At 37.7% G+C, this 9,739-nt stretch overlaps 1 protein-coding gene across 1 annotated transcript in view; it reads right to left on the bottom strand.

Annotated features, from left to right (window-relative positions):
* Positions 1–1,855: 1,855 nt before the first annotated feature.
* LOC102489419 (palmitoyltransferase ZDHHC15-like) overlaps positions 1,856–9,739 on the bottom strand; it is a gene marked incomplete at its 3' end in the record, with an annotated part of 89,916 nt that continues 82,032 nt past the window's right edge. Inside the window, 1 exon segment of the mRNA XM_027776190.1 lies at positions 1,856–1,950. Coding sequence (XP_027631991.1) covers positions 1,856–1,950 — 95 coding nt within the window.

Below are 9,739 nucleotides of genomic sequence, written 5' to 3'. Positions count from 1 at the left end.
CTGACATGCACAATTATCAGAATATTGAACTATTTTTTTTTAGAGAGAGAGATTTCTGCTATAGTGTGCATGCGCTTGCCAGAGACAAAGAGAGATAGAAAGCGAGAAATCACCCCCCAAGAGGGGATGGTCACGCCGCAATTCCTTCTCTTCCATTCTCCTCTTGGGATCTTGGGCATGCACGCACATGCGCCCGGTGTGAGTCTTAAGCCACCGGGTCCGGGACGTGAACCACGGTCGACTACGTGGGAGTCCAGCGACATAGCCATTATGCTAACTGCTGGTTCCCTATAGTCAGTTTTTTTTTATTTAGCAATCTAAATGATGTATAGCAATTTAATGTATGAATAATAATAAAAAACATTTAAAAATAAAATATTTAAAGATAGATCTTGATATTTTATTCCATTCTTCCAATCTCAACCTTTAAATTGGATAGTTTAATACATTTAGATTTCAAGGAATTACTCATTAGGAAGGATTTCTGTCTCTTTGGTGTTTATTTTCTATATGTCGTATTATCTCTTATATTCTTCAATTCTTGCATTTCTACCTTTCTCTGTGTTGAATTTTATTTTTCTAGTGTACCATTTTGATTCTACAAAGGGGATAATTTATATCAGTGTTTTTTCTTAATTTTTGAAGGCTGTCAAAGCCTCACCTGATAATTATTTTCTACTCCGGATCCTGCCCTGGTTTTATGTTAGACATTATAAATAACTGATATGATAATAAATTATTTCATGAACCCTTCCAAATATTGCATGAAACACATGGATTCAAGAGGATGCAGTTTGAGGGCCAGCTGGTGGATGGTGGTTAAAGTGCTGGATTCCCACGTGGCCAACCATGGTTCGAGTTCTGGATCCAGTGGCTTGAAAATCATACCAGGTATATGTGTATGCATGCCCAAAATCTTGAGAGAAAAATGGATTGCAGAATGGCCATTCCCCCCACTGCGGGGGTAGTAATTTCTAACTTTCTCTCACTGTCTTTCTCTTTCTTGGGCAAGCACACACACCCTATGGCGAAAAAAAGTTTCAAACTGATTTATTTAATTACTGTACTTTTTTTTTCTTAAAGTTATCTTCTAGAGGTACCAGCAGTTAGCGTAATGGCTATGTCACTGGACTCCCACGTAGTCGACCGTGGTTCGAGTCCCAGACCTGGTGGCTTAAACTCACACCGGGCGCGTGTGCGTGCATGCCCAAGATCCCAAGAGGAGAATGGAGGAGAAGGGACTGCAGTGTGGCCATCCCCCCTGGGGGGTGATTTCTCGCTTTCTGTCTCTCTGTCTCTCTCTGTCTGGCGAGCACACGTGCCCTATAGCAAAAACCTCTAAAAACAAATTATCTTCTAGAATCTAACTGTGTACTAAAATAATACAGCTTCATAGAATTGAGTCAAAATGGGTTCTTGCTTTTCTAATTATATCACCATTGCAAGTAATGGTTTCCTGAGTCTTAAAGATAAACAAGGCTAGTAATTTCACAAACTCCTTAAACCCTTCATTTACATTTATCACTAAAAGTCCTTTTTTAAGATTACCCTGACTCTTTGTTTTGTTGTTGTTGTTATAGCAATGCTGACTGAGGTTAGGTGATACCTTATTGTGGTATTGATTTTCATTTATCTTATGATAAGAAGGGCTTTGAAAATCATGTTGTTCCCCACAAAGGTGTACAACAATTAAAAGTAAATAAAAATTGTAAAGTAAATAAAATTAGAAGAAAAAGGATTATTGTGTGTCTCTTTTGTAATGGAAGTTTATTTATTTATCTTTTTGCCTTTTCTTATTTTATTAACATCTTTACTTTTCTGTTTTTAGTCTTTGTGAAGTAATAAATATTCTTACCTTCTGGTTTGGCTGCTGTGGGAGTGTAAAGATAGATTTCCAGTAGGTCCAGGCAAAGAACACAAAGATGGCATGGTAGAGTATGAGGTAGATAACTAAAATTAAAAAAAAAAGTATTTAAATGATATTTCCATCTATGAGTTTAAATAAACAAAGCTCAGTGACAAATTTCTATTTTGTTTTCTTACCACCAACATATTGTCTTTTTTTAATTTATTTTTATCTTTTTTGTCTCTTATTTTTTAAATTTACATTTATTCACTGAGCATTGTCACAGCATACAAAATGTAATTTCCCATCCAGAAGATGCTGCATAGTAGCTTAATCATACAATTATGTAGAATTATGTACTTTTTACTATATTTTTCAATTTCAAGAAAAGCAGATTTAACTTTAACAAATCAAACAAATGTCAATGAAATATGCTTAAAACTTAAAGCCAGGAAACAGGTTGGGGTTCTGTTCAAATAGTAGGTACATGAACCTATCAGCAGCTCAAGGCAAGACAAAAATCCTAAAAATCAGAAAACAAAGCCTAGAAAAAAATCAACAATGTTTTAGTAAAGTCATAAAATTCTATTTCACCAGTTCAGTCTCATGTACTTTATCTTTTGTTGTGATTCAATTTTCCCAATTAAATTCTGGGATATAATATTCAACTCCAGACTTGTTCCCACGATTAAGTTGGCCATTTTCTTAGTTTTTGAAGTCTTATTTCTGTGTGACTGTATTTAATTTTCCTAGTATGGCACACCCTGAAGAATTTCTTGGAGATCTGGTCTGGTGTTGGGAAATTCTTTCAGATTTTGTTAATCTGAGAACGTTCTTGTCTTTTCTTCCCATATTAAGGATAATCTTGCTGGGTATAGTATCCATGGTTGCAATTGCTTTTTCCTTAACACTTTGAATATATTTCCCCATTCTTTCCTCACTTGCATTGTTTCTGATGAGAGATCCACTGTCAGCCTGATGAGATATCCTTTGTAGGTAACTTGCCATTTCTCTCTTGACAATCTTAGTATCTTCTCTTTGTCTGTGGTTTTGCTCAGTCTGGCTATAATGTGTCTTGGAGAAGATCTTCTTGGGTTGGTTCTATTTGGGGTCCTTTGTATTACTTGGGACTGGATTTTTGAATGCTTCTCTAGGTTTGGAAAGTTTTTTGTCAGGATTTCATGGAATAGATTGTCAGTGCCCTTACGGGTCTCTTCCCATTCTGGGATACCAATTATCCAGATATTTGGATGTTTGATGGTATCTAGTATTTCTTTTATAGTATTCTAATGTTTTGGGACAATTTTCTCAGTCTTTGTGGTAGATTTTTCTAGGCCAGTAATTCTATCTTCTACAACTGAGATTCGATTTTCAGTGTGATCTAGTCCACTTTGAATACTTTCAAGGGAGATTTTGACTTCTTGTATTTATAGCCTTCATCTCTAACAGGTCCATTTGATTCTTTTTTAAAGTGTGTAATTCTTCTTTTAGATCTTGCAAGAATTTCCTCACCTCATGAAGCTTGTCAGCTTCTTTTCCCTGCCTCTTAAGCAGTTCATTGTCTCTCTTCTTTTCGATCTCTGTGAGCTTTGTCACCATGAAAATTCTAAATTCTTTATGAGATATTTCCATTAATTTCATCATACTGTCTGAGGATGAAGAAGACTTGTTTTTCCTTGGAGGAGAGGTATTATCTTGGTTTTTTATTTTTACATATTTTTTGTGACCCTGCAGTGATTTCTAGTCATCAGATGGATAGTGCGTTTTCTTGTAATTCTTGATGTTCAGTCTGAGTATTCAGAGGCATGCAGGAGGAGGTGATCTGCAATCTCTCTTCTGTTCCATTTTCACTCTTTGTGCATCAAAATCAGTGGGAATAGAGGAATATTCTGACTCTAACTGCATTAAGATGTAATCACTTGGACCCGTCTAGACACTTAGTGAGCCGAGGCTGAGAAGCAAATGAGTAAAGATTTAAAAAAAGAAAAGAAAAGAATTAAAGAAAAGGAAAGAAGAAAACATAAAATAATAAGAAAAAAAGGATATTAAAATACTATAGCTTTTAATATTAAAATGCAAAAATTGAAAGCTGCAGTTTACACAAGAGCTGTGCAAAAGCACTAGTTCACAGCTGAAGTTCAGGATCCATGTGGAGGTGGGCCTGGGTTTGTGCCTTTCCTAAACAGAAAGAGAGAGGTATCTATTAACACAATAAAGGGCCTTGAAAGCCCAGAGAATACTTTACCTTAAAAATAATTAAAAAATTAAAAGACTCAGACACAGAGAGACAGAGAGAACTGGAGACAAAAAGACAGGTAACACTACCCACTAGAAATAAATGAAAAAGAACTCTCAGCAGAAGATCTTCACTTTAAGTCTCTGAAAGCATTAGTTCACAGCTGAAATTCTACCACCACATATTTTCTAGTATTTCTATGAAATGTCAATTCTCACTATTTTCCTATGCAGTAACAGAATCAAGTTATAATGCCAAATTTTGAATCAGAGACTAACTGGAAGTTGCATGCTTTAAAAGTTGCTGTGTATAGGTCAGCAGATGGTGTGGAGGTTAAAGCAGTTAGATCCCACATGGCCAATAGTGCTATTTGAGTCCTGGACCCAGGCACTTGAAAAACACACTGGGTGCATGTGCATGAGTGCTCCAAAAGTCCCAAGAGAGTAATAGAGGAGAAGTTGTGGCATGGCCATCCCTCTAGGGAGGGGTGATTTCTTTTTTTTTTTTTCACTCTCTCTCAATGTCTCTCTTAAGTGAGCACATGCACCCTATAGCAACCAAAAAAAAGTGTCATGTGACTCTGAGTGAAGGGGAAAATGTCCTTCATGACAATGTAGGGGAAGCTATTTTAACAGATTGTTGTTATCTCTGCCACTGTGAGTGGTGATGATGATATAATTTGCATAGAACTTTAGAATTTACAACATGCTTTCAAATATATTATTACATTTTATTTTCCCAATAACTTTTTTTTGAGAGGTTTTTCACTATAGGGCACATGCACTCGCCAGACAGACAGAGAGAGACAGAGAGACAGAAAGCAAGAAATCACCCCCCCCCCAGAGGGGATGGCCATGCTGCAATCACTTCTCTTCCATTCTCCTCTCGGGATCTTGGGCATGCACACACACGTGCCCAGCATGAGTTTTAAGCCACCGGGTCCAGGATGTGAACCGCGGTCGACTGCGTGGGAGTCCAGCGACATAGCCATTATGCTAACTGCTGGTTCCCCCAATAACTTTCTGAGATAAGTAATAGGACAGGGATAGTTGATTAGTTGTTTGAGGCAGCTTATTAGCCAAGATCATAATCTAGTTTATAATGCAGCCAGGTGTTACACACAGAACTTCTGATTCTAAATTCCAAGTCACTTTCAATAGCCACAAAGACTACACACTTTTTTTGTTATTTACATTTAATCACTGTTCAACTTTACAGTGTACAACATACCTTTTTCCCATCATGAATACAATGCATATTAATCAAAGACATTACCATATATATTATCACTAACAGATAACTTTTTGTTTTTGTACCTGTTCAATATTTTGTGTTTTTTTTCATTGATCCTCTCCCTCCTAACCCTTATTATCCACCCCTCTTTTACTTATTCTAGTATCTACAGTTGCTTTTCCTGCTATTGTATCTTCCAATCTTTCAGTTTCTGCCATACCTGTAAACATTCAACTTCACATTTTTGAAGTGTGGCCTATACCTTTGAGACAGTTTGTAAAAGTGATGCCCCAGTCCCTCTCTTTTCATACTTCTTGCCTCTTAGAAAGCATTTTCAAAGTCTGCCATGAGAGCTGAGATCTAGTGATTTCAGAGATAAGGCAATGAAGATGTTCTCCTGAGAATTTATTCTGACAAAAGGAAAGGGCAGGCCAGAAGACTGAGTCTGCCATGAGAGCTGAAATCTAGTGATTTCAGAGATAAGGCAATGAAGATGTTCTGCTGAGAATTTACCCTGGTAGAGCCCCTGTATCCTACTATCTGTCTCTGTCTCATTCTGTCTCTCTTTTCATTTTTAAAATTTTTCTTTAAATTTTTTTTTTGGAGAGGTTTTCGCTATAGGGCACGTGCGCTCGCCAGACAGAGAGAGACAGAGAGACAGAAAGTGAGAAATCACCCCCCAGAGGGGATGGTCACGCCACAATCCCTTCTCCTCCATTCTCCTCTCGGGATCTTGGGCACGCATGCACACGCACCGGCGTGAGTTCTAAGTCACCGAGTCTGGGACGTGAACCGCAGTCGACTACGTGGGAGTCCAGGAACATAGCCATTACACTAACTGCTGGCTGCCTTTAAAATTTTTTTTAACTAAAATATTTTCTTGGCTCTGAAATCCTTCTTTATCTTGGTAATAATCCCCTCTCCTGTCCCCCTCCCATCAAGGCAAAAAGAAAAGGCAGGACTGTCCTTTCTCCTGCAGCACGTGTCACTTCCAGCTCCCGCCTCTGGCCAGCAAGGGACATTGAGGCAGGGGCACCTCTGACCTCCCGCCTCACTTCCAGGCCACCCAACCGAAAACCCCACTCCCTATACATCTCAGTAGAGTACCCCTATTGAGACCACATTGGTAAAAACAACAGAAGAGAGTTTGGCAAACATCAATTCACAGCAAAAGAAAAACACACTTACTCCTAATCGGAGAAATGTTCCCGTAAGAGGTATTCAAATGTGAATACATCTTCCAATGGCTAGAAGTAGAAGAAGAGCCTCAAGTCTGAATAAACAAGGAAATATGTCTCCACCAAAGGAAAAGGGTAACTCCATCTCACGTAATATGAAGGATGTTACCAAAATGTCAGACAAAAAATTTCAAACATCCATGGTGACCAAATTTTATGAGTTGGAACAGAAAAGAGACAATGAATTACAGGAGATTAAGAAGTCCTTCCACAATATGAAAGAAGAAATGGACGCTCTGAGAAAGAATCAGGTGGAACTATTAGAGATGAAGTCTGTAATACAGAAAATCAAAAACTCTCTTGAAAGTATTAAAAGTCGATTAGACCATGCTGAAGATCGAATCTCTGATGTAGAATATAAAACCTCTATCCTAGAAAAAAAACACCAAAAAGATTGAGAAAAAAACAACAACAACAAAAACCATGAGGATAATATATGAGAAATACTAGACTCCATTAGACGCCCAAACATCAGAATAATTGACATCCCAGAAGGTGAAGAAACTAATAAGGGCATGGAAAATCTATTCCTTCCATGAAATCCTAGAAGAAAATTTCCCAAGTCTAGAGAGGCACTCAACCATCCAGACCCAAGAAATACAAAGGACCCCAAATATAATCAACCCCAGAAGATCTTCCCCAAGGCACATCTTAGCCACACTGTCCAAGACCACAGATAAAGACATGATACTAAAACTGGCAACAGAGAAACAAGAAGTGACTTACAAAGGCCACCCCATCAGTCGAACACTGGACCTCTCAATGGAAACAATGCAAGCAAGGAAAGAATGGGAAGACATATTGAAAGTTTTAAGAGAGAAACAATTTCAACCAAAACTATTATATCCTGCAAGATAATCCTTCAAATGGGAAAAAAAAGATTAAAGTCTTCTCAGACAAACAAAACCTAAAAGAATTTGCCAACACAAGACCAGCTCTTCAAGAAACCCTGAAAAAAGTGCTGTTCCAAGAAAACTAAAGAAGTAACAGCCAGAAACAAAGAAAATAAAAGGCAACTAAGACAAAGGCCAACTTAAACATCGGTAGAGATCCTGTAACATAGATGATAACATTGAATGTTAATGAATTAAATTCTCCAATTCAGAGACACCGACTGGCTGAATGTATTAAAAAACAAACAAACAAACAACAGAAAACCTCTATCTCTTGCCTACAGGAAACCAACCTCACAGACAAAGACATACATAGACTGAAAGTGAAGGGTTGGAAAAAGGTTTTCCATGCAAATGGGAACCAAAAGAGCTGGAGTCATGATACTAATTTCTGACAAAAAGGCTTTAAAACAAAAAATGTTTGAAGAGATAAAGAAGGGCACTATACCGTAGTAAAAGGCTCTATAGATCAAGAAGATATAACACTTATAAATATCTATGCACTTAACACAGGAGCACCCAAATATGTGAAGTAAAGACTGATAGATCTAAAAGGGGAGATATACTGCAACACACTAATTGTTGAAGATCTCAACATCGCACTATCCCCTCGGGACAGACCCTCTAGGCAAAAAATAGATAAAGAGATAAAGGTTCTAAAAGATACCATAAATCAAATGGATTTTACAGTCATCTATAGAACATTCCACCCAAAAACCACAAGACACACTTTTTTCTCACCCTGACATAGAACCTTTTTGAAGATTGACCACATCATAGGGCACAAAGCAAGCCTCTACAGATTCAGAAGCATAGAAACTACATCCAACATCTTCTCTGACCATGATAGAATTAAAGTTGAGTTTAATTTCAAGAGAAATCCTCAAAAATACTCAAATACATGGAAACAAATCCTACTCCTGAATGATTCCACTACTACTGAAGAAATAAAGACTGAAATCAAACGATTCATGGAAGCCAATGACAATGAGGAAACGAGATTCCATAATCTACGGGACACTGCTAAAGCAGTCATAAGAGGGAAATTCATAGCAATTATGAACATAAGCGGAAGATGGAAAGAAGGCAAATGGATCACTTAACATCATGCCTGAGAGAATTGGAAAGGCAACAGCAAAAAAATCCAAAAAGCTCCAGGAAAAAGAAAATTATAAAGATCTGAGCAGAAATAAATGAAATAGAAAATAAACGTACTATACAGAAAATAAATGAAAGTAAAAGCTGGTACTTTGAAAGGATAAACAAAATCAATACACCACTAGCGAAACTTAATAAGAAGAAGAGAGAAAGGAACCAGGTGAATCAAATCTGCAATGAAGCTGGTAACATAACAACAGACACAATAGAAATACAAAACATCATTAGAGAATACTTTGAACATCTATATGCTAAGAAACAAGACAATCTGGATGAGATCGACAAATTCCTGGACAAATTAAATATACCGAGATTGAGCAAGGAGGATATAGACAGTCTGAATAGGCCCATAATAAGCCAGGAAATTGAATCAGTAATAAATAACCTAAAAAAGACAGAGAAAAAAAAAAAAAAAAAAAAAAGAAGAGGTGAATTCTCAAGGTTTGAACAATCTGGTCCACGTTTAGTGCAGTTTCCTGAGATTTCTGCCCCACTGAATTCAAAACCAGCATTATCTCTCTGGCATCTCTAACGTAAGCTTTCTCTGCATTTGACCTTGCACCCAGGGATCAGCCGCTGCTTCAGGTCCTAGAAGAGAAGTCCTGCAATTTGCTGTGTCTCTCTCTGTCTTTCTGTCCTCCAAAGTTCGTATTCCCTGAGCAGCTATCATAGGATCCAAGAGTTTGGGAGTGAGCTCGGCTGGGGGATTGGGAGCAATTTTGGGACTTTCGGCACGCCGTTGCCACCACTCCGGGAGCCTGGGCTTGCCCTGCCCACGGCCCTCCAGATCAACTGATGCAGAGAAAATATTCAATAAAATACATCATCCCTTCTTGACTAAGACTCTCAGCAAAATCGGCACAGAAGGGACGTTTCTCAACACAATAAAAGCTATCTACGAAAAACCCATAGCAAACATCATTTTGAATTGAAAATCTGAAAGCTTTCCCATTAAACATGGGAACAAGACAAGGATACCCACTTTCTCCCCTCCTTTTTAATATAGTACTGGAAGTCCTTGCCAATGCAATCAGAAAAGAGAAAAAACTAATAGACATTTGAATAGGAAAAGAAGAGGTGAAACTCTCTCTATTCGCAGATGACATGATTGTATACATAGAAGATCCAATGATCT

This window comes from Tupaia chinensis, unplaced genomic scaffold, assembly GCF_000334495.1.
Source record: "Tupaia chinensis unplaced genomic scaffold, TupChi_1.0 Scaffold000640_1, whole genome shotgun sequence".
Classification (NCBI taxonomy): domain Eukaryota; kingdom Metazoa; phylum Chordata; class Mammalia; order Scandentia; family Tupaiidae; genus Tupaia; species Tupaia belangeri.
The sequence above is the reverse complement of the archived record's forward strand: the minus strand, read 5'-3'. Positions and strand labels throughout refer to the sequence as shown.